This window comes from Gadus chalcogrammus, chromosome 7 (genome assembly GCF_026213295.1).
Source record: "Gadus chalcogrammus isolate NIFS_2021 chromosome 7, NIFS_Gcha_1.0, whole genome shotgun sequence".
NCBI classification, from domain to species: Eukaryota; Metazoa; Chordata; class Actinopteri; order Gadiformes; family Gadidae; genus Gadus; species Gadus chalcogrammus.
Window position 1 is genome coordinate 167,596 of NC_079418.1, and position 27,838 is coordinate 195,433.

The following is a 27,838-nucleotide window of genomic DNA, read 5'->3' on the forward strand; positions in this document are numbered from 1 at the left end:
CGACGTGGGGAGATCCATGAGATATTTCAATTTTCCTAACCCTGCCAGAGCCCTCGGACCATCTGGTCTTTTTTGAACCCAAGTTGTCTTTGACCCCACACCAACCTTAAAAAAGGAACAAACAAATACCAACCTGGAAAACTTGAACGATGAGAAATCTATCCTGTCTTAAAATCAACCGAGAAGTACTAACGATAAATCAATCCTATCCTGAAAACCAACCGTGGAGCACCAACGAGAAATCCATCTAAAAAAACTTCCTAACCTCCAACCTCATCTCGCTCTCTCTAATCCTATACCCTTTAACGTCCTATCACCCCTCTGCCCTCTGGGTTTGAGGGGTGAATAGGATATCAGAGAAGCCCAGACAGGCAGGGGAGGATGTAGCGACAGACATCGCACGCCTCCTTACCTCTGACTCCCCATCTTCCCTTACCCCACTCTTCTATCTCTCTCTAACTCTATTCCCTTCAACATTTAAAATTTAAAAAGTTCGATTTTAATCCCAAAACCTAATCTTTAGCTTTATTCCCTAAAACCCAACCCTAAAAACACTTTGTATTTATTTAGAATAATATTGTTACTGATTTTAAACGCATAAACTGCCCCCACATAGTCACTAGGAAGCAGGATCTAACACACAAATTGAATAACCCTCACATAGCCACTAGGAAGCGGGATCAAACACCATTAAACAGGCAAGGAGGGAGGAACAATTACGTCACGTTGGCCACGCCCACTTGACCCTATAAAAGCCGACAGAGAGCTTGGAGGGCATAACACATAGCCAGGCACGCAGAGAGGTTGCATCTCGAAGTAGCTCTACTATATTTCTCTCACACACGTTAGATACTATTCCCTCCCTTAGATTTCATAGTTATCATTCCAAAATGACCAACGAAGGCGAAGGACAACTCTGGGGTAAGTTTTTATTACTTTATTTAAAACTAAACTATATTTAATTACTTGATGCTAAGCTATGTATGAGGTACAGGCTATTTTGTAATTGTTTTAACATTTCCTGGGTTTATGCAATGTATGGAACAATTCTCTTTAGACTTCATCCCTACCACTTATCTAAATCTAAATCCTAACCTTAACCTTTAGCCTTATTCCCTAACCTTAACCCGAGTGGCTATCCCTACCACTTATCTAAATCCTTACCTTAACCTTTAGCCTTATTCCCTAACCTTAACCCGAGTGGCTATCCCCACCACTTATCTAAATCCTAACCTTAACCTTTTAGCCTTATTCCCTAACCTTAACCTGAGTGGCTATTCCTACCACTTATCGAAATCCTAACCTTAACCTTTAGCCTTATTCCCTAACCTTAACCCGAGTGGCTATCCCATCTTAACACCAACCGAACAAAGGAAATATCTATCCTCTCCTAAAGACCAACCGAGTAACACTAAATGAAAATCTATTCCATCTTAACACCAACCGAACAAACAAAGGAAAAATCTACCCTCTCCTAAAGACCAACCGAGTAACACTAAAAGGAAAAATCTTCCCTATTTTAACACCAACCAAACAAACCTTATAAAAAGGAAGAAGTTCTTGAGGAGTTATAGGACATTCCCGGGAGTTGATCGACCTCGGGAGGGCCTCCCTCGGGTGAGAGTGTCTTGTGATAACGGCCGAAACACTCGATGATCCTGAGGACCACAACTGATGACATGTCCTGCAATTCTTGAAGGGATTCTTCAAAATAATATAAACCACAACTTTAAAACAAAAAATAAAATCTGCCGCACAAAAAAACATTGAATAAATTCCAATATTAAATAACCAAACTACAATACGAATAACGCATCAACCTGGAAAAATCCAAACTGGAAAAACTAAAGCTCATTCTAAAGAACGGGTCAAAGCATATGAGGACATTAAGACCATGAATAACAAGCGCCGGCCAGTGCCTTGCCTTGGATCTCTATCCTAACTGCGAAGTCGTCGGACGACGTGGGGAGATCCATGAGATATTTCAATTTTCCTAACCCTGCCAGAGCCCTCGGACCATCTGGTCTTTTTTGAACCCAAGTTGTCTTTGACCCCACACCAACCTTAAAAAAGGAACAAACAAATACCAACCTGGAAAACTTGAACGATGAGAAATCTATCCTGCCTTAAAACCAACCGAGAAGCACTAACGATAAATCTATCCTATCTTAAATCCAACCGAGCAACATCAATGGAAAATCTTTCCCATCTTAAACACCAACCGAACGATAAGAAATCTATCCTTTCCTAAAACCAACCGAGAAGTACCAACGATAAATCTATCCTATCCTAAAAAAAAACAACCGTGGAGCACCAACGAGAAATCCATCTGAAAACTTCCTAACCTCATCTCGCTCTCTCTAATCCTATACCCTTTAACGTCCTATCACCCCTCTGTCTGCAGATTCAGGATCGGAACGAGCCCAGCAAAAAAAGGGTTAAAAAAAACCAAAAAAAAAAATTAATGAATTTTCAATTTTCAAATTTGAAAAAAAAAAAAAGAATATATATGAATGTCCAAAAAAAACCACACTTTTCACCAATTTTCACAAAATGTTCACAACATTTTCCAAGTATTTTTACATTGGGGTCAACGGCAGCTATGTGAAGGAAGTGAGCTACAACTCCAAAAATTCCCACACATGTAGAAGGAGTCGATTCCTACGTTGGACGATTTGCGGTTGCTGAGAAACGGAAAGCTTCGATGGACAGATGGCGCAAAAGATAACGTGGCTGAGAAACGTTCTTATCTTTATTTATCCGACAGAAAAGAGGAAAAAACCCACCTCACTCATCGCGTCGATAAAGAACTTTTTTTTTTACGACCCAGCAAAAAAGAGACACCAAAAGCGTTGGATCGAATCCCCGTGAAATCAACGCTTTTGACCTGCCGTTCTCGTCGGAAATGAAGACGAGAACCCTTTATTGTGTTATAATTATTATTACAATACTATATGCAAAATATGACAGACCAAAAGCACTTATTGTGAATTTTATTTTCTTGTCTTGTTACTTATAGACCTGAATTGCATCCTTGTCCAATAGGTGGCGCTCTTGAATAATGTCTGTAGAGCGTGGTGTGGGGAGGGGGGTCTTGACCTTGGTATGGTAACCGTTTTGTATTTATTTAGAATGAGATCGTATTTACTTAACGGTTGCTAAGTTATACTTTATGTCCAATAGGGGGCGCTCTCGAATAATGTTCAGGATCGGAACGAGCCCAGCAAAAAAAAGGTATAAAAAAAAAAAAAAAAAAAATTTTATCGGTTTTAAGTTATTGTCTCGGCCTAGGAAGGGTCTAGAAGCATAATTCCTGCAGATTCAGGATCGGAACGAGCCCAGCAAAAAAAAGGTTAAAAAAAACAATAAAAAATGCAATTTTATCGGTTTGAAGTTATTTTCTCGGCCTAGGAAGGGTCTAGAAGCATAATTCATGCAGATTCAGGATCGGAACGAGCCCAGCAAAAAAAGGGTTAAAAAAAACAAAAACAAAAAATTAATGAATTTTCAAATTTCAAATTTGAAAAAAAAAAAAGAATATATATGAATGTCCAAAAAAATGCACCACAGACCACCACCAAACGACTCAAAATGGCCTAAAACGTGATCCTAGACACTTTCTGTGGGGATTCCACACTTTTCACCAATTTTCACAAAATGTTCACAACATTTTCCAAGTATTTTTACATTGGGGTCAACGGCAGCTATGTGAAGGAAGTGAGCTACAACTCCAAAAATTCCCACACATGTAGAAGGAGTCGATTCCTACGTTGGACGATTTGCGGTTGCTGAGAAACGGAAAGCTTCGATGGACAAATGGCGCAAAAGATAACGTGGCTGAGAAACGTTCTTATCTTTATTTATCCGACAGAAAAGAGGAAAAAACCCACCTCACTCATCGCGTCGATAAAGAACTTTTTTTTTTACGACCCAGCAAAAAAGAGACACCAAAAGCGTTGGATCGAATCCCCGTGAAATCAACGCTTTTGACCTGCCGTTCTCGTCGGAAATGAAGACGAGAACCCTTTATTGTGTTATAATTATTATTACAATACTATATGCAAAATATGACAGACCAAAAGCACTTATTGTGAATTTTATTTTCTTGTCTTGTTACTTATAGACCTGAATTGCATCCTTGTCCAATAGGTGGCGCTCTTGAATAATGTCTGTAGAGCGTGGTGTGGGGAGGGGGGTCTTGACCTTGGTATGGTAACCGTTTTGTATTTATTTAGAATGAGATCGTATTTACTTAACGGTTGCTAAGTTATACTTTATGTCCAATAGGGGGCGCTCTCGAATAATGTTCAGGATCGGAACGAGCCCAGCAAAAAAAAGGTATAAAAAAAAAAAAAAATGAAATTTTATCGGTTTTAAGTTATTTTCTCGGCCTAGGAAGGGTCTAGAAGCATAATTCCTGCAGATTCAGGATCGGAACGAGCCCAGCTAAAAAAAACAAAAAAACAAAAAAAAATGAAATTTTATCGGTTTTAAGTTATTTTCTCGGCCTAGGAAGGGTCTAGAAGCATAATTCCTGCAGATTCAGGATCGGAACGAGCCCAGCAAAAAAAAGGTTAAAAAAAACAAAAAAAATGCAATTTTATCGGTTTTAAGTTATTTTCTCGGCCTAGGAAGGGTCTAGAAGCATAATTCCTGCAGATTCAGGATCGGAACGAGCCCAGCAAAAAAAAGGTTAAAAAAAACAAAAAAAATGCAATTTTATCGGTTTTAAGTTATTTTCTCGGCCTAGGAAGGGTCTAGAAGCATAATTCCTGCAGATTCAGGATCGGAACGAGCCCAGCAAAAAAAAGGTTAAAAAAAACAAAAAAAAATGCAATTTTATCGGTTTGAAGTTATTTTCTCGGCCTAGGAAGGGTCTAGAAGCATCATTCATGCAGATTCAGGATCGGAACGAGCCCAGCAAAAAAAGGGTTAAAAAAAACAAAAACAAAAAATTAATGAATTTTCAAATTTCAAATTTGAAAAAAAAAAAAAGAATATATATGAATGTCCAAAAAAATGCACCACAGACCACCACCAAACGACTCAAAATGGCCTAAAACGTGATCCTAGACACTTTCTGTGGGGATTCCACACTTTTCACCAATTTTCACAAAATGTTCACAACATTTTCCAAGTATTTTTACATTGGGGTCAACGGCAGCTATGTGAAGGAAGTGAGCTACAACTCCAAAAATTCCCACACATGTAGAAGGAGTCGATTCCTACGTTGGACGATTTGCGGTTGCTGAGAAACGGAAAGCTTCGATGGACAGATGGCGCAAAAGATAACGTGGCTGAGAAACGTTCTTATCTTTATTTATCCGACAGAAAAGAGGAAAAAACCCACCTCACTCATCGCGTCGATAAAGAACTTTTTTTTTTACGACCCAGCAAAAAAGAGACACCAAAAGCGTTGGATCGAATCCCCGTGAAATCAACGCTTTTGACCTGCCGTTCTCGTCGGAAATGAAGACGAGAACCCTTTATTGTGTTATAATTATTATTACAATACTATATGCAAAATATGACAGACCAAAAGCACTTATTGTGAATTTTATTTTCTTGTCTTGTTACTTATAGACCTGAATTGCATCCTTGTCCAATAGGTGGCGCTCTTGAATAATGTCTGTAGAGCGTGGTGTGGGGAGGGGGGTCTTGACCTTGGTATGGTAACCGTTTTGTATTTATTTAGAATGAGATCGTATTTACTTAACGGTTGCTAAGTTATACTTTATGTCCAATAGGGGGCGCTCTCGAATAATGTTCAGGATCGGAACGAGCCCAGCAAAAAAAAGGTATAAAAAAACAAAAAAAATGAAATTTTATCGGTTTTAAGTTATTTTCTCGGCCTAGGAAGGGTCTAGAAGCATAATTCCTGCAGATTCAGGATCGGAACGAGCCCAGCAAAAAAAAGGTTAAAAAAAACAAAAAAAAATGCAATTTTATCGGTTTGAAGTTATTTTCTCGGCCTAGGAAGGGTCTAGAAGCATAATTCATGCAGATTCAGGATCGGAACGAGCCCAGCAAAAAAAGGGTTAAAAAAAACAAAAACAAAAAATTAATGAATTTTCAAATTTCAAATTTGAAAAAAAAAAAAGAATATATATGAATGTCCAAAAAAATGCACCACAGACCACCACCAAACGACTCAAAATGGCCTAAAACGTGATCCTAGACACTTTCTGTGGGGATTCCACACTTTTCACCAATTTTCACAAAATGTTCACAACATTTTCCAAGTATTTTTACATTGGGGTCAACGGCAGCTATGTGAAGGAAGTGAGCTACAACTCCAAAAATTCCCACACATGTAGAAGGAGTCGATTCCTACGTTGGACGATTTGCGGTTGCTGAGAAACGGAAAGCTTCGATGGACAGATGGCGCAAAAGATAACGTGGCTGAGAAACGTTCTTATCTTTATTTATCCGACAGAAAAGAGGAAAAAACCCACCTCACTCATCGCGTCGATAAAGAACTTTTTTTTTTTACGACCCAGCAAAAAAGAGACACCAAAAGCGTTGGATCGAATCCCCGTGAAATCAACGCTTTTGACCTGCCGTTCTCGTCGGAAATGAAGACGAGAACCCTTTATTGTGTTATAATTATTATTACAATACTATATGCAAAATATGACAGACCAAAAGCACTTATTGTGAATTTTATTTTCTTGTCTTGTTACTTATAGACCTGAATTGCATCCTTGTCCAATAGGTGGCGCTCTTGAATAATGTCTGTAGAGCGTGGTGTGGGGAGGGGGGTCTTGACCTTGGTATGGTAACCGTTTTGTATTTATTTAGAATGAGATCGTATTTACTTAACGGTTGCTAAGTTATACTTTATGTCCAATAGGGGGCGCTCTCGAATAATGTTCAGGATCGGAACGAGCCCAGCAAAAAAAAGGTATAAAAAAAAAAAAAAAATGAAATTTTATCGGTTTTAAGTTATTTTCTCGGCCTAGGAAGGGTCTAGAAGCATAATTCCTGCAGATTCAGGATCGGAACGAGCCCAGCAAAAAAAAGGTTAAAAAAAACAAAAAAAAATGCAATTTTATCGGTTTGAAGTTATTTTCTCGGCCTAGGAAGGGTCTAGAAGCATAATTCATGCAGATTCAGGATCGGAACGAGCCCATCAAAAAAAGGGTTAAAAAAACAAAAACAAAAAATTAATGAATTTTCAAATTTCAAATTTGAAAAAAAAAAAAGAATATATATGAATGTCCAAAAAAATGCACCACAGACCACCACCAAACGACTCAAAATGGCCTAAAACGTGATCCTAGACACTTTCTGTGGGGATTCCACACTTTTCACCAATTTTCACAAAATGTTCACAACATTTTCCAAGTATTTTTACATTGGGGTCAACGGCAGCTATGTGAAGGAAGTGAGCTACAACTCCAAAAATTCCCACACATGTAGAAGGAGTCGATTCCTACGTTGGACGATTTGCGGTTGCTGAGAAACGGAAAGCTTCGATGGACAGATGGCGCAAAAGATAACGTGGCTGAGAAACGTTCTTATCTTTATTTATCCGACAGAAAAGAGGAAAAAACCCACCTCACTCATCGCGTCGATAAAGAACTTTTTTTTTTTACGACCCAGCAAAAAAGAGACACCAAAAGCGTTGGATCGAATCCCCGTGAAATCAACGCTTTTGACCTGCCGTTCTCGTCGGAAATGAAGACGAGAACCCTTTATTGTGTTATAATTATTATTACAATACTATATGCAAAATATGACAGACCAAAAGCACTTATTGTGAATTTTATTTTCTTGTCTTGTTACTTATAGACCTGAATTGCATCCTTGTCCAATAGGTGGCGCTCTTGAATAATGTCTGTAGAGCGTGGTGTGGGGAGGGGGGTCTTGACCTTGGTATGGTAACCGTTTTGTATTTATTTAGAATGAGATCGTATTTACTTAACGGTTGCTAAGTTATACTTTATGTCCAATAGGGGGCGCTCTCGAATAATGTTCAGGATCGGAACGAGCCCAGCAAAAAAAAGGTATAAAAAAAAAAAAAATGAAATTTTATCGGTTTTAAGTTATTTTCTCGGCCTAGGAAGGGTCTAGAAGCATAATTCCTGCAGATTCAGGATCGGAACGAGCCCAGCAAAAAAAAGGTTAAAAAAAACAAAAAAAATGCAATTTTATCGGTTTTAAGTTATTTTCTCGGCCTAGGAAGGGTCTAGAAGCATAATTCCTGCAGATTCAGGATCGGAACGAGCCCAGCAAAAAAAAGGTTAAAAAAAACAAAAAAACAAAAAAAAATGCAATTTTATCGGTTTTAAGTTATTTTCTCGGCCTAGGAAGGGTCTAGAAGCATAATTCCTGCAGATTCAGGATCGGAACGAGCCCAGCTAAAAAAAACAAAAAAACAAAAAAAAAATGAAATTTTATCGGTTTTAAGTTATTTTCTCGGCCTAGGAAGGGTCTAGAAGCATAATTCCTGCAGATTCAGGATCGGAACGAGCCCAGCAAAAAAAAGGTTAAAAAAAACAAAAAAAATGCAATTTTATCGGTTTTAAGTTATTTTCTCGGCCTAGGAAGGGTCTAGAAGCATAATTCCTGCAGATTCAGGATCGGAACGAGCCCAGCAAAAAAAAGGTTAAAAAAAACAAAAAAAAATGCAATTTTATCGGTTTGAAGTTATTTTCTCGGCCTAGGAAGGGTCTAGAAGCATAATTCATGCAGATTCAGGATCGGAACGAGCCCAGCAAAAAAAGGGTTAAAAAAAACAAAAACAAAAAATTAATGAATTTTCAAATTTCAAATTTGAAAAAAAAAAAAGAATATATATGAATGTCCAAAAAAATGCACCACAGACCACCACCAAACGACTCAAAATGGCCTAAAACGTGATCCTAGACACTTTCTGTGGGGATTCCACACTTTTCACCAATTTTCACAAAATGTTCACAACATTTTCCAAGTATTTTTACATTGGGGTCAACGGCAGCTATGTGAAGGAAGTGAGCTACAACTCCAAAAATTCCCACACATGTAGAAGGAGTCGATTCCTACGTTGGACGATTTGCGGTTGCTGAGAAACGGAAAGCTTCGATGGACAGATGGCGCAAAAGATAACGTGGCTGAGAAACGTTCTTATCTTTATTTATCCGACAGAAAAGAGGAAAAAACCCACCTCACTCATCGCGTCGATAAAGAACTTTTTTTTTTTACGACCCAGCAAAAAAGAGACACCAAAAGCGTTGGATCGAATCCCCGTGAAATCAACGCTTTTGACCTGCCGTTCTCGTCGGAAATGAAGACGAGAACCCTTTATTGTGTTATAATTATTATTACAATACTATATGCAAAATATGACAGACCAAAAGCACTTATTGTGAATTTTATTTTCTTGTCTTGTTACTTATAGACCTGAATTGCATCCTTGTCCAATAGGTGGCGCTCTTGAATAATGTCTGTAGAGCGTGGTGTGGGGAGGGGGGTCTTGACCTTGGTATGGTAACCGTTTTGTATTTATTTAGAATGAGATCGTATTTACTTAACGGTTGCTAAGTTATACTTTATGTCCAATAGGGGGCGCTCTCGAATAATGTTCAGGATCGGAACGAGCCCAGCAAAAAAAAGGTATAAAAAAAAAAAAAATGAAATTTTATCGGTTTTAAGTTATTTTCTCGGCCTAGGAAGGGTCTAGAAGCATAATTCCTGCAGATTCAGGATCGGAACGAGCCCAGCAAAAAAAAGGTTAAAAAAAACAAAAAAAAATGCAATTTTATCGGTTTGAAGTTATTTTCTCGGCCTAGGAAGGGTCTAGAAGCATAATTCATGCAGATTCAGGATCGGAACGAGCCCATCAAAAAAAGGGTTAAAAAAAACAAAAACAAAAAATTAATGAATTTTCAAATTTCAAATTTGAAAAAAAAAAAAGAATATATATGAATGTCCAAAAAAATGCACCACAGACCACCACCAAACGACTCAAAATGGCCTAAAACGTGATCCTAGACACTTTCTGTGGGGATTCCACACTTTTCACCAATTTTCACAAAATGTTCACAACATTTTCCAAGTATTTTTACATTGGGGTCAACGGCAGCTATGTGAAGGAAGTGAGCTACAACTCCAAAAATTCCCACACATGTAGAAGGAGTCGATTCCTACGTTGGACGATTTGCGGTTGCTGAGAAACGGAAAGCTTCGATGGACAGATGGCGCAAAAGATAACGTGGCTGAGAAACGTTCTTATCTTTATTTATCCGACAGAAAAGAGGAAAAAACCCACCTCACTCATCGCGTCGATAAAGAACTTTTTTTTTTTACGACCCAGCAAAAAAGAGACACCAAAAGCGTTGGATCGAATCCCCGTGAAATCAACGCTTTTGACCTGCCGTTCTCGTCGGAAATGAAGACGAGAACCCTTTATTGTGTTATAATTATTATTACAATACTATATGCAAAATATGACAGACCAAAAGCACTTATTGTGAATTTTATTTTCTTGTCTTGTTACTTATAGACCTGAATTGCATCCTTGTCCAATAGGTGGCGCTCTTGAATAATGTCTGTAGAGCGTGGTGTGGGGAGGGGGGTCTTGACCTTGGTATGGTAACCGTTTTGTATTTATTTAGAATGAGATCGTATTTACTTAACGGTTGCTAAGTTATACTTTATGTCCAATAGGGGGCGCTCTCGAATAATGTTCAGGATCGGAACGAGCCCAGCAAAAAAAAGGTATAAAAAAAAAAAAAAATGAAATTTTATCGGTTTTAAGTTATTTTCTCGGCCTAGGAAGGGTCTAGAAGCATAATTCCTGCAGATTCAGGATCGGAACGAGCCCAGCAAAAAAAAGGTTAAAAAAAACAAAAAAAAATGCAATTTTATCGGTTTGAAGTTATTTTCTCGGCCTAGGAAGGGTCTAGAAGCATAATTCATGCAGATTCAGGATCGGAACGAGCCCATCAAAAAAAGGGTTAAAAAAAACAAAAACAAAAAATTAATGAATTTTCAAATTTCAAATTTGAAAAAAAAAAAAGAATATATATGAATGTCCAAAAAAATGCACCACAGACCACCACCAAACGACTCAAAATGGCCTAAAACGTGATCCTAGACACTTTCTGTGGGGATTCCACACTTTTCACCAATTTTCACAAAATGTTCACAACATTTTCCAAGTATTTTTACATTGGGGTCAACGGCAGCTATGTGAAGGAAGTGAGCTACAACTCCAAAAATTCCCACACATGTAGAAGGAGTCGATTCCTACGTTGGACGATTTGCGGTTGCTGAGAAACGGAAAGCTTCGATGGACAGATGGCGCAAAAGATAACGTGGCTGAGAAACGTTCTTATCTTTATTTATCCGACAGAAAAGAGGAAAAAACCCACCTCACTCATCGCGTCGATAAAGAACTTTTTTTTTTTACGACCCAGCAAAAAAGAGACACCAAAAGCGTTGGATCGAATCCCCGTGAAATCAACGCTTTTGACCTGCCGTTCTCGTCGGAAATGAAGACGAGAACCCTTTATTGTGTTATAATTATTATTACAATACTATATGCAAAATATGACAGACCAAAAGCACTTATTGTGAATTTTATTTTCTTGTCTTGTTACTTATAGACCTGAATTGCATCCTTGTCCAATAGGTGGCGCTCTTGAATAATGTCTGTAGAGCGTGGTGTGGGGAGGGGGGTCTTGACCTTGGTATGGTAACCGTTTTGTATTTATTTAGAATGAGATCGTATTTACTTAACGGTTGCTAAGTTATACTTTATGTCCAATAGGGGGCGCTCTCGAATAATGTTCAGGATCGGAACGAGCCCAGCAAAAAAAAGGTATAAAAAAAAAAAAAATGAAATTTTATCGGTTTTAAGTTATTTTCTCGGCCTAGGAAGGGTCTAGAAGCATAATTCCTGCAGATTCAGGATCGGAACGAGCCCAGCAAAAAAAAGGTTAAAAAAAACAAAAAAAATGCAATTTTATCGGTTTTAAGTTATTTTCTCGGCCTAGGAAGGGTCTAGAAGCATAATTCCTGCAGATTCAGGATCGGAACGAGCCCAGCAAAAAAAAGGTTAAAAAAAACAAAAAAACAAAAAAAAAATGCAATTTTATCGGTTTTAAGTTATTTTCTCGGCCTAGGAAGGGTCTAGAAGCATAATTCCTGCAGATTCAGGATCGGAACGAGCCCAGCTAAAAAAAACAAAAAAACAAAAAAAAATGAAATTTTATCGGTTTTAAGTTATTTTCTCGGCCTAGGAAGGGTCTAGAAGCATAATTCCTGCAGATTCAGGATCGGAACGAGCCCAGCAAAAAAAAGGTTAAAAAAAACAAAAAAAATGCAATTTTATCGGTTTTAAGTTATTTTCTCGGCCTAGGAAGGGTCTAGAAGCATAATTCCTGCAGATTCAGGATCGGAACGAGCCCAGCAAAAAAAAGGTATAAAAAAACAAAAAAAATGAAATTTTATCGGTTTTAAGTTATTTTCTCGGCCTAGGAAGGGTCTAGAAGCATAATTCCTGCAGATTCAGGATCGGAACGAGCCCAGCAAAAAAAAGGTTAAAAAAAACAAAAAAAAATGCAATTTTATCGGTTTGAAGTTATTTTCTCGGCCTAGGAAGGGTCTAGAAGCATAATTCATGCAGATTCAGGATCGGAACGAGCCCAGCAAAAAAAGGGTTAAAAAAAACAAAAACAAAAAATTAATGAATTTTCAAATTTCAAATTTGAAAAAAAAAAAAGAATATATATGAATGTCCAAAAAAATGCACCACAGACCACCACCAAACGACTCAAAATGGCCTAAAACGTGATCCTAGACACTTTCTGTGGGGATTCCACACTTTTCACCAATTTTCACAAAATGTTCACAACATTTTCCAAGTATTTTTACATTGGGGTCAACGGCAGCTATGTGAAGGAAGTGAGCTACAACTCCAAAAATTCCCACACATGTAGAAGGAGTCGATTCCTACGTTGGACGATTTGCGGTTGCTGAGAAACGGAAAGCTTCGATGGACAGATGGCGCAAAAGATAACGTGGCTGAGAAACGTTCTTATCTTTATTTATCCGACAGAAAAGAGGAAAAAACCCACCTCACTCATCGCGTCGATAAAGAACTTTTTTTTTTTACGACCCAGCAAAAAAGAGACACCAAAAGCGTTGGATCGAATCCCCGTGAAATCAACGCTTTTGACCTGCCGTTCTCGTCGGAAATGAAGACGAGAACCCTTTATTGTGTTATAATTATTATTACAATACTATATGCAAAATATGACAGACCAAAAGCACTTATTGTGAATTTTATTTTCTTGTCTTGTTACTTATAGACCTGAATTGCATCCTTGTCCAATAGGTGGCGCTCTTGAATAATGTCTGTAGAGCGTGGTGTGGGGAGGGGGGTCTTGACCTTGGTATGGTAACCGTTTTGTATTTATTTAGAATGAGATCGTATTTACTTAACGGTTGCTAAGTTATACTTTATGTCCAATAGGGGGCGCTCTCGAATAATGTTCAGGATCGGAACGAGCCCAGCAAAAAAAAGGTATAAAAAAAAAAAAAATGAAATTTTATCGGTTTTAAGTTATTTTCTCGGCCTAGGAAGGGTCTAGAAGCATAATTCCTGCAGATTCAGGATCGGAACGAGCCCAGCAAAAAAAAGGTTAAAAAAAACAAAAAAAATGCAATTTTATCGGTTTTAAGTTATTTTCTCGGCCTAGGAAGGGTCTAGAAGCATAATTCCTGCAGATTCAGGATCGGAACGAGCCCAGCAAAAAAAAGGTTAAAAAAAACAAAAAAACAAAAAAAAATGCAATTTTATCGGTTTTAAGTTATTTTCTCGGCCTAGGAAGGGTCTAGAAGCATAATTCCTGCAGATTCAGGATCGGAACGAGCCCAGCTAAAAAAAACAAAAAAACAAAAAAAAATGAAATTTTATCGGTTTTAAGTTATTTTCTCGGCCTAGGAAGGGTCTAGAAGCATAATTCCTGCAGATTCAGGATCGGAACGAGCCCAGCAAAAAAAAGGTTAAAAAAAACAAAAAAAATGCAATTTTATCGGTTTTAAGTTATTTTCTCGGCCTAGGAAGGGTCTAGAAGCATAATTCCTGCAGATTCAGGATCGGAACGAGCCCAGCAAAAAAAAGGTTAAAAAAAACAAAAAAAAATGCAATTTTATCGGTTTGAAGTTATTTTCTCGGCCTAGGAAGGGTCTAGAAGCATAATTCATGCAGATTCAGGATCGGAACGAGCCCAGCAAAAAAAGGGTTAAAAAAAACAAAAACAAAAAATTAATGAATTTTCAAATTTCAAATTTGAAAAAAAAAAAAGAATATATATGAATGTCCAAAAAAATGCACCACAGACCACCACCAAACGACTCAAAATGGCCTAAAACGTGATCCTAGACACTTTCTGTGGGGATTCCACACTTTTCACCAATTTTCACAAAATGTTCACAACATTTTCCAAGTATTTTTACATTGGGGTCAACGGCAGCTATGTGAAGGAAGTGAGCTACAACTCCAAAAATTCCCACACATGTAGAAGGAGTCGATTCCTACGTTGGACGATTTGCGGTTGCTGAGAAACGGAAAGCTTCGATGGACAGATGGCGCAAAAGATAACGTGGCTGAGAAACGTTCTTATCTTTATTTATCCGACAGAAAAGAGGAAAAAACCCACCTCACTCATCGCGTCGATAAAGAACTTTTTTTTTTACGACCCAGCAAAAAAGAGACACCAAAAGCGTTGGATCGAATCCCCGTGAAATCAACGCTTTTGACCTGCCGTTCTCGTCGGAAATGAAGACGAGAACCCTTTATTGTGTTATAATTATTATTACAATACTATATGCAAAATATGACAGACCAAAAGCACTTATTGTGAATTTTATTTTCTTGTCTTGTTACTTATAGACCTGAATTGCATCCTTGTCCAATAGGTGGCGCTCTTGAATAATGTCTGTAGAGCGTGGTGTGGGGAGGGGGGTCTTGACCTTGGTATGGTAACCGTTTTGTATTTATTTAGAATGAGATCGTATTTACTTAACGGTTGCTAAGTTATACTTTATGTCCAATAGGGGGCGCTCTCGAATAATGTTCAGGATCGGAACGAGCCCAGCAAAAAAAAGGTATAAAAAAAAAAAAAATGAAATTTTATCGGTTTTAAGTTATTTTCTCGGCCTAGGAAGGGTCTAGAAGCATAATTCCTGCAGATTCAGGATCGGAACGAGCCCAGCTAAAAAAAACAAAAAAACAAAAAAAAATGAAATTTTATCGGTTTTAAGTTATTTTCTCGGCCTAGGAAGGGTCTAGAAGCATAATTCCTGCAGATTCAGGATCGGAACGAGCCCAGCAAAAAAAAGGTTAAAAAAAACAAAAAAAATGCAATTTTATCGGTTTTAAGTTATTTTCTCGGCCTAGGAAGGGTCTAGAAGCATAATTCCTGCAGATTCAGGATCGGAACGAGCCCAGCAAAAAAAAGGTTAAAAAAAACAAAAAAAATGCAATTTTATCGGTTTTAAGTTATTTTCTCGGCCTAGGAAGGGTCTAGAAGCATAATTCCTGCAGATTCAGGATCGGAACGAGCCCAGCAAAAAAAAGGTTAAAAAAAACAAAAAAAAATGCAATTTTATCGGTTTGAAGTTATTTTCTCGGCCTAGGAAGGGTCTAGAAGCATAATTCCTGCAGATTCAGGATCGGAACGAGCCCAGCAAAAAAAGGGTTAAAAAAAACAAAAACAAAAAATTAATGAATTTTCAAATTTCAAATTTGAAAAAAAAAAAAGAATATATATGAATGTCCAAAAAAATGCACCACAGACCACCACCAAACGACTCAAAATGGCCTAAAACGTGATCCTAGACACTTTCTGTGGGGATTCCACACTTTTCACCAATTTTCACAAAATGTTCACAACATTTTCCAAGTATTTTTACATTGGGGTCAACGGCAGCTATGTGAAGGAAGTGAGCTACAACTCCAAAAATTCCCACACATGTAGAAGGAGTCGATTCCTACGTTGGACGATTTGCGGTTGCTGAGAAACGGAAAGCTTCGATGGACAGATGGCGCAAAAGATAACGTGGCTGAGAAACGTTCTTATCTTTATTTATCCGACAGAAAAGAGGAAAAAACCCACCTCACTCATCGCGTCGATAAAGAACTTTTTTTTTTACGACCCAGCAAAAAAGAGACACCAAAAGCGTTGGATCGAATCCCCGTGAAATCAACGCTTTTGACCTGCCGTTCTCGTCGGAAATGAAGACGAGAACCCTTTATTGTGTTATAATTATTATTACAATACTATATGCAAAATATGACAGACCAAAAGCACTTATTGTGAATTTTATTTTCTTGTCTTGTTACTTATAGACCTGAATTGCATCCTTGTCCAATAGGTGGCGCTCTTGAATAATGTCTGTAGAGCGTGGTGTGGGGAGGGGGGTCTTGACCTTGGTATGGTAACCGTTTTGTATTTATTTAGAATGAGATCGTATTTACTTAACGGTTGCTAAGTTATACTTTATGTCCAATAGGGGGCGCTCTCGAATAATGTTCAGGATCGGAACGAGCCCAGCAAAAAAAAGGTATAAAAAAAAAAAAAAATGAAATTTTATCGGTTTTAAGTTATTTTCTCGGCCTAGGAAGGGTCTAGAAGCATAATTCCTGCAGATTCAGGATCGGAACGAGCCCAGCAAAAAAAAGGTTAAAAAAAACAAAAAAAAATGCAATTTTATCGGTTTGAAGTTATTTTCTCGGCCTAGGAAGGGTCTAGAAGCATAATTCATGCAGATTCAGGATCGGAACGAGCCCATCAAAAAAAGGGTTAAAAAAAACAAAAACAAAAAATTAATGAATTTTCAAATTTCAAATTTGAAAAAAAAAAAAGAATATATATGAATGTCCAAAAAAATGCACCACAGACCACCACCAAACGACTCAAAATGGCCTAAAACGTGATCCTAGACACTTTCTGTGGGGATTCCACACTTTTCACCAATTTTCACAAAATGTTCACAACATTTTCCAAGTATTTTTACATTGGGGTCAACGGCAGCTATGTGAAGGAAGTGAGCTACAACTCCAAAAATTCCCACACATGTAGAAGGAGTCGATTCCTACGTTGGACGATTTGCGGTTGCTGAGAAACGGAAAGCTTCGATGGACAGATGGCGCAAAAGATAACGTGGCTGAGAAACGTTCTTATCTTTATTTATCCGACAGAAAAGAGGAAAAAACCCACCTCACTCATCGCGTCGATAAAGAACTTTTTTTTTTTACGACCCAGCAAAAAAGAGACACCAAAAGCGTTGGATCGAATCCCCGTGAAATCAACGCTTTTGACCTGCCGTTCTCGTCGGAAATGAAGACGAGAACCCTTTATTGTGTTATAATTATTATTACAATACTATATGCAAAATATGACAGACCAAAAGCACTTATTGTGAATTTTATTTTCTTGTCTTGTTACTTATAGACCTGAATTGCATCCTTGTCCAATAGGTGGCGCTCTTGAATAATGTCTGTAGAGCGTGGTGTGGGGAGGGGGGTCTTGACCTTGGTATGGTAACCGTTTTGTATTTATTTAGAATGAGATCGTATTTACTTAACGGTTGCTAAGTTATACTTTATGTCCAATAGGGGGCGCTCTCGAATAATGTTCAGGATCGGAACGAGCCCAGCAAAAAAAAGGTATAAAAAAAAAAAAAAATGACATTTTATCGGTTTTAAGTTATTTTCTCGGCCTAGGAAGGGTCTAGAAGCATAAGTCCTGCAGATTCAGGATCGGAACGAGCCCAGCTAAAAAAAACAAAAAAACAAAAAAAAATGAAATTTTATCGGTTTTAAGTTATTTTCTCGGCCTAGGAAGGGTCTAGAAGCATAATTCCTGCAGATTCAGGATCGGAACGAGCCCAGCAAAAAAAAGGTTAAAAAAAACAAAAAAAAATGCAATTTTATCGGTTTGAAGTTATTTTCTCGGCCTAGGAAGGGTCTAGAAGCATAATTCATGCAGATTCAGGATCGGAACGAGCCCAGCAAAAAAAGGGTTAAAAAAAACAAAAACAAAAAATTAATGAATTTTCAAATTTCAAATTTGAAAAAAAAAAAAGAATATATATGAATGTCCAAAAAAATGCACCACAGACCACCACCAAACGACTCAAAATGGCCTAAAACGTGATCCTAGACACTTTCTGTGGGGATTCCACACTTTTCACCAATTTTCACAAAATGTTCACAACATTTTCCAAGTATTTTTACATTGGGGTCAACGGCAGCTATGTGAAGGAAGTGAGCTACAACTCCAAAGATTCCCACACATGTAGAAGGAGCCTGGAAAACCTTCCACACCAATTTTCTTCAAAAGAAAATATTGGTAACACCCCTTTTTCCCGCGTTTAGTGAAAAACTTCAAATGCGATTTTCTATACCAAAACAAGCCACCAGGTGGCCAGAACTTGGCACAGACTTAGCCCTGATCCATAGCTACCACTCCATAGGGTTTATATTCCCACGCCTCTCTCCCTGTTCCCATGGCAACGCTTTTAGGTGTTTTCCAATGTTAAAAAATGTTGCCACTAGGGGCGCCAAATTCCCTTCTGCTTCATATTTACCGTACCAAAATGAACCTTTAAATGGGGGGGGTCAATGGCAGCTATACGAAGGAAGTTGGCTAGAACTCCGAAACTTTGAATTAAAACTTAAAAGATAGAACGCTTCACGAATTTGCGTGTCATCCTTGCGCAGGGGCCATGCTAATCTTCTCTGTATCGTTCCAATTTTAGTAGATGTGATACCGAAGTAACACAAATACTGCCTAATCCTCAGTTAGCTATGTACCTCTGCTCAGACACCAAACGCTATCTGCTGGTGGAGCTACAACAGACGATTCCTACGTTGGACGATTTGCGGTTGCTGAGAAACGGAAAGCTTCGATGGACAGATGGCGCAAAAGATAACGTGGCTGAGAAACGTTCTTATCTTTATTTATCCGACAGAAAAGAGGAAAAAACCCACCTCACTCATCGCGTCGATAAAGAACTTTTTTTTTTTACGACCCAGCAAAAAAGAGACACCAAAAGCGTTGGATCGAATCCCCGTGAAATCAACGCTTTTGACCTGCCGTTCTCGTCGGAAATGAAGACGAGAACCCTTTATTGTGTTATAATTATTATTACAATACTATATGCAAAATATGACAGACCAAAAGCACTTATTGTGAATTTTATTTTCTTGTCTTGTTACTTATAGACCTGAATTGCATCCTTGTCCAATAGGTGGCGCTCTTGAATAATGTCTGTAGAGCGTGGTGTGGGGAGGGGGGTCTTGACCTTGGTATGGTAACCGTTTTGTATTTATTTAGAATGAGATCGTATTTACTTAACGGTTGCTAAGTTATACTTTATGTCCAATAGGGGGCGCTCTCGAATAATGTTCAGGATCGGAACGAGCCCAGCAAAAAAAAGGTATAAAAAAAAAAAAAAATGACATTTTATCGGTTTTAAGTTATTTTCTCGGCCTAGGAAGGGTCTAGAAGCATAAGTCCTGCAGATTCAGGATCGGAACGAGCCCAGCTAAAAAAAACAAAAAAACAAAAAAAAATGAAATTTTATCGGTTTTAAGTTATTTTCTCGGCCTAGGAAGGGTCTAGAAGCATAATTCCTGCAGATTCAGGATCGGAACGAGCCCAGCAAAAAAAAGGTTAAAAAAAACAAAAAAAAATGCAATTTTATCGGTTTGAAGTTATTTTCTCGGCCTAGGAAGGGTCTAGAAGCATAATTCATGCAGATTCAGGATCGGAACGAGCCCAGCAAAAAAAGGGTTAAAAAAAACAAAAACAAAAAATTAATGAATTTTCAAATTTCAAATTTGAAAAAAAAAAAAGAATATATATGAATGTCCAAAAAAATGCACCACAGACCACCACCAAACGACTCAAAATGGCCTAAAACGTGATCCTAGACACTTTCTGTGGGGATTCCACACTTTTCACACCAATTTTCACAAAATGTTCACAACATTTTCCAAGTATTTTTACATTGGGGTCAACGGCAGCTATGTGAAGGAAGTGAGCTACAACTCCAAAGATTCCCACACATGTAGAAGGAGCCTGGAAAACCTTCCACACCAATTTTCTTCAAAAGAAAATATTGGTAACACCCCTTTTTCCCGCGTTTAGTGAAAAACTTCAAATGCGATTTTCTATACCAAAACAAGCCACCAGGTGGCCAGAACTTGGCACAGACTTAGCCCTGATCCATAGCTACCACTCCATAGGGTTTATATTCCCACGCCTCTCTCCCTGTTCCCATGGCAACGCTTTTAGGTGTTTTCCAATGTTAAAAAATGTTGCCACTAGGGGCGCCAAATTCCCTTCTGCTTCATATTTACCGTACCAAAATGAACCTTTAAATGGGGGGGGGTCAATGGCAGCTATACGAAGGAAGTTGGCTAGAACTCCGAAACTTTGAATTAAAACTTAAAAGATAGAACGCTTCACGAATTTGCGTGTCATCCTTGCGCCACCGGAATGTTGTTGTGCTCTACACTTGTGTTTCACTTGTTTCACTTGCTCTCCCGCCCTCCCCCGCCCTGGCGGAAAAACCACTCCTGTCTGATTGGTCTGTTTCATTTACTGGGCCAAAACCACGCATGGTTTGATTGGACTGTTTCATTTGCGTCCTGAGACGTGATTGGCTGCCGGCGGGGAGCGCAAGTTATCATAAACTCCTCCAGCCGAAAGATTTTCATTACTTTGACAGTTTTCAACCGTCACTAGTTTTCCGTTCACTACCATCACGTAAGTAAATGACTAGAATCGTGGAAACTGCATTAAAGTGTGAATAGACGACTCGGTTATATGCTATAGACCATAGTGTGTATGTGGTATAAAGGCTGGGACGAATTTCGAATTATAAATAAGTAAAACGAATTGTTGAAAGTACGGAGCTTCCCTCTTCCCATTCAAACGCATTGCGCGACGGTTAGCCTTCTCAACGTCGAGTGCTTCTGGTAAATCGTGAAAAATGCATAAAAATGCGAACAGACGACTCGGTTATATTCTATAGACCATAGTGTGTATGTGGTATAAAGGCTGGGACGAATTTCGAATTATAAATAAGTAAAACGAATTGTTGAAAGTACGGAGCTTCCCTCTTCCCATTCAAACGCATTGCGCGACGGTTAGCCTTCTCAACGTCGAGTGCTTCTGGTAAATCTTGAAAAATGCATAAAAATGCGAACAGACGACTCGGTTATATTCTATAGACCATAGTGTGTATGTGGTATAAAGGCTGGGACGAATTTCGAATTATAAATAAGTAAAACGAATTGTTGAAAGTACGGAGTTTCCCTCTTCCCATTCAAACGCATTGCGCGACGGTTAGCCTTCTCAACGAGTGCTGCTTGCTGGTAAATCGTGAAAAATGCATAAAAATGCGAACAGACGACTCGGTTATATTCTATAGACCATAGTGTGTATGGGGTATAAATGATGGGACGAATTTCGAATTATAAATATGTAAAACGAATTGTTGAAAGTACGGAGCTTCGCGCTTCCCATTCATACGTATGGGGAGTGCTGCTTGTAAATCGTGAAAAATGCATTGGTGTAATATGTGATATAAAGGCTGGTCTAAATGTGAATTATTAATGTGTGATTTCGGTGTTTGAAATGCAACCGCGATTTGCATAGGAGAGGTGTTAATAGTGGGGGGAGAGCAACAGGTCACTCTCAGGCTAAACCTAATGGCCTCTTGACATTAACGTTGACAGTATTAACCTAACACCCCTGATGGTTAAAGGCCTCTTTTTGTATATTGGGTAAAAAAACCTCTAATTTGCCGAAATTGAGTGATAGGTTATACAATTAAGAATAAACAACGGTGGGCCTCTTCATGACTAATTTATATATATTTTTAATTCAATAATGTAATTGTTATTATGTATTTATTTTTACAAACCTTAATTCTGCCCCCCCCCCCCCGGGGGGCCTGCCTAATGGGCTGATCTCCTGACATTACCATTGTTATCAACATTGTTATCTTAACACCCAATTAGTACATTGTAATACACTTCACTGACTTGTTTTGTTTCTTCTTGTCTTTCAGAAAATGTCTTTTGCTCCCCTTTTCCGGTTCGAACCCTCTTCCTCCGAGCTCACCCTTCGCCCCTCTGATGCCGCTGACGCAGTGGCAAGCAAACGCCAGGCCTCTACCACTGGGTCTCAGGTGAAGAGGGGTGATGTGGTTCGAGCCGAGGCGAGGGCCAGAGCCCTGCAGAAGGGTGGCATGTCGGGCGAGTTTGTGCTGGCGGAGAGCGAGGTGCAGTTTGGCCTGTACCGCGGCCAAACTTTCCAGTGGCTGCTGGGAAATGCGGTGGGGTACGCCGTCACCATCTTGGTGTCCCACCAGATGGAGAGAGAGGGAGGAGACACCAGCAAGTCGCCCCTCATGGAGAACAAGGACGCCCTCGCCTCCTACGCCGGGCTGTTCCCACCCATGGTGACGGCCGTCGCCAGGCGTAGGTTGTGCGAGGGCTCCGGGTCTTCCAGGGGGCTGGACGACGCGCTGGTGGGGTTCGGGGTGCATTCACACCGGACCTACAAGTCCCTGTATGGCGCGCGGGACCAAGAGAGTCGAACGTAAGTAGTGTGTGTGTGTGTGTGTGTGTGTTGATTTTATGTGTGTGTGTGTGTGTGTGTGTGTGTGTGTGTGTGCTGATTTTGTGTGTTTTTTCTTTGCTCTACTACAGCTATGTGGCTTGGGTCAGGACCCAGAAGGTGGGAGCTACTGCGTCAAGGATGGGGACCCTGAAGCAGTATGTGCTGGCCCGGGACGCTGAGCCCACAGCAGCACCGGAGCCAGGACATGTCCTCCCACGGCCAGGTAACTGCACCGTCTACAAAACAGCCTGGGAGGTGCTTTTAACAACACACCAGTGCTTCATCAGTTCATGTTGTCGTCTCGTTGTCGTTCTTTGCAGGTGTCTCCTACTCTGACCCGACCGACGCCGAACTGCTCGCCGCTGCCAACGAGGTCGACCCTCCCAGTGAGTATACGTTTTGATGTGAATACACTTGTACCGCACGTGTAACGTACCTCCCTAACGCTCATATGGGTTGTCAGGCACGTCCAGGGACGCCCCGCCGGCCGCGGCCCCGCTGGAAGGACCAGCACCAGGTCCAGGACCAGGACCGATGGCCACGAGGCCTGCCTCCGGCAAAGAGGTTTGTATAATGTGTGTGTGTGTGTGTGTGTGTGTGTATATGATGTGTGTGTGTATGTGTGCCTGTCTGCTGAACATTCACACCCGCTAACTGTGTGTGTCTGCTGCGTGTGTGTTTCAGCTGCTTCCCCTCAGCTGGAGGAAGACGCTGCCTGAGGAGCAGCAGGAGTGGGTGGGCCGGGCGCTGTTCCGCAGGGACCCCAGCAGCGGGAAGGCTGTGCTCACCACACCGCCCCGACTGTGGTGGTACCCGCCAGGCGCCCGGCTCCTCTACACTCAGCCCCCCGCCACAGCCCACGCCTTCTTCCAGCGCCCCTTCTTCCTCTGGCTTCCGTACCGGATGTGGGCGTACCACCTCAAGTGCCCCGCCGATGGGGGTAAGCTGATGGGCGCTGGCCTATACAAGACCGTGCGGAGGGTCTTGGACAGGAGCGGGTGGTATTATATGGCCACAGAGTGCCTTCAGTGCCCCTCCTGCGGCAAGAAGGTGGCGGGCTGGTCCCAGGACATCCTGGAGCAGCTGGACGTTGCTCACCGCGAGCAATTCCCGGCCGTTCTTACCTACAAGTATGTCACTTTTAGTCATTCTGCGTTTACCCAGCGTTTTGTCGCTCGTGGTTAACTACGGTTAACTGTCTGTGTTCTCTGTTTCCAGGTTGTCCTGCGACAGGGCGGTGATAGCCATGCTCAAGGAGCGCACCTTGGGCAACGGCGTCTCTCGCCTCCGTGCCTCCCTGGTGGAGCAGCACTCCAGGGACTGGATGCAGCGCTCCATCGCCTACCTGTCTGTGCTCCGCAAGCTGAGGGGACCCGGAGCGGCCCGGAAGGACGACGTGTCCCTGCCGACCTTCGTCAAGGTGCCCGGGCTCACCTGGTTTGGTCGGGTGTACGTGCTGGAGGCCGTGACCAGGCTGGACGAGACCAAGGCCAGGGTGACGTCGATCTTCGGCGACATCCTAAAGATGGACTCCACCAAGAAGGTGAGGTTTCTCTCTCCGTGTGCCGTCGCCTCGTATGACGTCTGTGTGCCGTCCGTCCGTCCGTGTGTCTAAACGTGTGTTTGTGTCTTGCAGATCGCCAAAAAGCTCGCGGGCGCCGCCGCCGGGTCTGCCGCCTGGATGACCAACGTTGGCAACGAGTACGGGCAGGTGCTCGTGTCCGTTCTCACCTCGGCCGAGGGGGAGGGACTTACCAACATGGCGGTCGGCCTCATGCGGCGGTACCGCGAAGCCGGGAAGGCCCCTCCGAGGGTCCTGTATGTGGACCGGGACTGCTGTGCCGCCGTGGGCAATTCTGCCACGCACGGCATGTACCACGAGTGGCAAGAGCTGGTGGTGCGGCTGGACGTGTGGCACCTCATGCGGCGCTTCGCGAGGGGCGTCACCACCGACAGCCACCAGCTCTACGGCCTCTTCATGGCCAGGCTGTCCTTCGCCATCTTTGAGTGGGACGGCGAGGACGTGCGGCGCCTGAAGGAGGCCAAGCAGTCCTCGGAGGGGAGGGACGCCCAGGTCACGCTGTCCGCCAAGGAGCTGGCTCGCCACTGTCGCCGCCGTACGAGGGGTGCGGCGGAGACGGAGCGGCTCATCCAGGAGGTGCTGGACGCCTTCTGGCATGTGACGGACACCATGGGCGTCGCTTTGATCGACCGCGCCCGCATGGAGGACATCTGGGGCACGCAGCGCCGCCACCTCGACTGCGTCCAGGACCCAGAGGGGGTGGAGCTGTACACCAAGACGGGAGAGATCACCAAGGGTGGTGTGAGGCTCCCCGTCTTCCGGTGCGCTCGCGGCTCCACCTCCCTCGAGTCCTTCCACCTGCACCAGTGCCGCTTCGTTCCGGGTAAATCTATTTCCACCGCGTTGACAAAGTTCTGCTTGTTTGTTTTCCTTTTTCACTAACTCTTCTCCCCCTCGTGTTTTATGTACAGGTACCACCTCGAGTGATGTTCACTATCAGGTGTACCTGCTGGAGGGCCTGGCTCGGTGGAACGAGGACCGCGGCAGGGCGGCAGTCGAGGGAGGACCGCGAGCGGCGCTGCGGTGCTACAGCGCCCGGCTGCAGCACAGCTTCAACGAGCTGGCCTCTGAGGTCAACGGGGTCCAGCCGGTCGACGACTTCACCCAGCCCAGAGAGTACACAGGTACATGGAGATTAGCGACAGAGAGTGTTTGCTGCGGCTGTTCTTGTGGCATCTGCTAATGTGTGTGTGTGTGTGTGTGTGTGTGTGTGTGTGTGTGTGTGTGTGTGTGTGTGTGTGTGTGTGTGTCTCTCTCTGCAGGGGAACTCTTAGGGGTGGAGTACTTGTACTCCCAGTCGGGCGCTGTGCTGCAGCCGGATCCCGAACCTCTGGATGGGGCAGAGGAGGAGGAAGAGGCCGCCGCCGATGACGGCTTCGAGGAGGAGGAGGAGCACCCGGAGGAGGAGCCAGAGGAGATCCGTCTCCTGGCACACCACAGCGCCCTGCTCCAGGAGCCCTGCGGTGTGCTCCAGGTCGATGCCACCTTGGGATCGCCCCTTTCCGAGGTGGAGGAGGAGATGGAGATGGAGGAGGAGGAGGAAGTGAGTGGCAGTCGCCTGTCCACATTTCATATCGGCCGCGGTGTTTGTGTGCGGCGTCTCATCGTGTGCCGTGTCTGTGCGTTTTTTTCAGGACGTCGTCGGGCCGGACGGTCAGCCCGGGTACCACCACGCGGTGGCCCTGGCCCACGGCCTCGTGGAGCTGCGTCACCACGCCTTCGTCACCGCCCGTCAGACCAGAGGCATCATCGCTCTCTGGGAGAGGCTGACGGAGCGGGACAAGGTGCCGGTGACCTTCACCCCCCGCCACCAGGACCGGCTGGCTAAAGGACGGTTCAAGACCAGCAACCGCCACGCCCACATCCCGGGAGTGGACAGTGTGAAGCGGTAAGCAGTGCATTAACAATTTCCTTCAATCTTTTTTTTTTTTAACAGCCCCCTATAATCAGTAACTAACACGCTCTCTCTCTCTCTCTCTACAGTGTCGTCGTGGGTAAGGGTGCGGGAGCGGCACAGTACCCAAGCCTCAGCAGGGTCGTCGAGGCCATCATGTTGGAGCTGTGCCGCGTCCACAGCGGCGACGCCAAGACCATCGCCGGGGCACGCCTCAACCGCTGGGGTGCCGTCATGAGGGATTACAAATTGATCCAGGACAACGTGGTCAACTGTCCTGCCCTCATGGCGAGCACCCGCATCATGCTGTATGACGTGAACCAGCGGACCCTGTCCATGTGGTAAGTCCATATACTTTGGCTCGCAGAACTGATGTGTGTGTGTGTGTGTGTGTGTGTGTGTGTTTGTCGTCGTGATTGATATCTTTGTCGTCATAATTAACGCATTGTTTCTATTTCTTGAAAGGCAAAACACCAGGGAAAAAAACAAGATGAGGGACACCCTCTCCCTCGCAGTCCCAGGGCCCAGCGCTCCCCAGACTGCAGCGGAGCCCCTGTCGGCCCCACGGACTCTGCTGCAGCAGCCCCAGCAGCCAGACCAGCCCCTCCAGCACCACCTGCCCGCGGATGCCTCTGGTCTGGCTGCAACAATCAGAGGGCCGCTGGCCCCGGAGCTCTACGACCTCATGGTGAAGCAGCAGAGTGCCGCCGCCACCGCCACCGCCACCGCCCCCCCGGACCTCAGCCCGCTCTCAGCCGCGGCCACCGCTCCAGCCATTGCCGTCGCCATTGCTGGAGCCATGCCCCGCACCACTGCCTGGAGGCACAGGGTCCTGGAGGAGAAGGAGCGTCGTGCCCGGGAGCTAGGGGTCTACCTCAAGCCCCCTAAAAAGGTCTCCTCCTTTACCTGCAAGCGCTGTGGCCAGCACAAGACCAGGGAGAACGGCCACAGCCGCTACAAGCGGGAGACCTTTTGCGCCCGGGCCGACGGGGGAACGGTGGAGCAGTGGCGCCGAGATCGGCTGGCCAGAGACCGCGAGGCCCCCCCCCGCCGCCACCCTGACATTCTCTCTCCCCCCCCCCCCCCCCCCCCCCCCCCCCAGCAGCAGTGTGGAGCTGGCTGTGTAGAGGGACCACCAGCCATTGTAAATTATGTATATATATATATAAACAGCCTACCGTTACCGAAAGACTCTGTGTCGTTTGTGTGGAAGAAAGAACGATTTTTGCTCAAATCACATCACAAAAAGAAAACACGCCTTAAAAGCTGGTTGAAAAAACACCATTCTTTATTAAACAATGTATAAATTAACAACACATAAAAGAGGGTTGCTAAAAGTCATTATTTTTTCCAGATCATGCATACGCATCCATTAATTTCTGCTACCTTTTTGGCTGTCCGAGTATTTTCCTTAAATCATGTCTTTAACTGCCACACACATACACACACACACACACACACACAACACTTCAAACAGCATGATGGACACACACACATCACACACATCTATCATGACAGTAGCAGTGGGAATTAGAAGTGAAGCGCCGAGAGCCCCCCCCCCCCCCCCCGACACCCTGAGTTCATTTCACACCTCCAACTTGGACTCTTTTGTCTATCAGGATGACTGATCAAGCCAAGACAAAAGATCAGACAGGGCAGCTGGCCTCGGGAAAGTCTCCCGTGTGCAGGTGAAGGTGAAGGTCCACCCCTTTCTCGTACAAGGTTCAA

At 42.7% G+C, this 27,838-nt stretch overlaps 1 protein-coding gene, 1 non-coding gene and 1 pseudogene across 2 annotated transcripts; 2 read left to right on the forward strand and 1 right to left on the reverse strand.

The window, feature by feature from the left end:
- Positions 1–27,838, forward strand: part of LOC130385403 (zinc finger protein 135-like) — a 150,598-nt pseudogene that overhangs the window by 102,924 nt on the left and 19,836 nt on the right.
- On the forward strand, positions 428–27,802 carry LOC130386490 (uncharacterized). The gene is made up of 14 exons (XM_056595424.1): positions 428–921; positions 22,081–22,613; positions 22,724–22,857; positions 22,955–23,020; positions 23,098–23,198; positions 23,319–23,764; positions 23,853–24,177; positions 24,271–25,039; positions 25,128–25,340; positions 25,479–25,759; positions 25,851–26,104; positions 26,200–26,451; positions 26,576–27,130; positions 27,730–27,802. Exons 2-14 carry the CDS (start codon positions 22,084–22,086, stop codon positions 27,800–27,802), a joined length of 3,999 nt encoding a protein of 1,332 aa, XP_056451399.1. The 5' UTR covers positions 428–921; positions 22,081–22,083.
- On the reverse strand, positions 18,674–18,779 carry LOC130386793 (U6 spliceosomal RNA). The gene has a single exon (XR_008896235.1). It is a non-coding gene; the product is annotated as a U6 spliceosomal RNA (small nuclear RNA).

Excerpts from the sequence above, each read along its gene's own strand:
- LOC130386490 (XM_056595424.1), top strand. The coding sequence starts at position 22,084 with ATGTCTTTTGCTCCCCTTTTCCGGTTCGAACCCTCTTCCTCCGAGCTC. Across the intron at positions 22,614-22,723 it reads CGGGACCAAGAGAGTCGAAC|CTATGTGGCTTGGGTCAGGA; the intron begins GTAAGTAGTGTG and ends GCTCTACTACAG. Across the intron at positions 24,178-24,270 it reads AGATGGACTCCACCAAGAAG|ATCGCCAAAAAGCTCGCGGG; the intron begins GTGAGGTTTCTC and ends TGTGTCTTGCAG.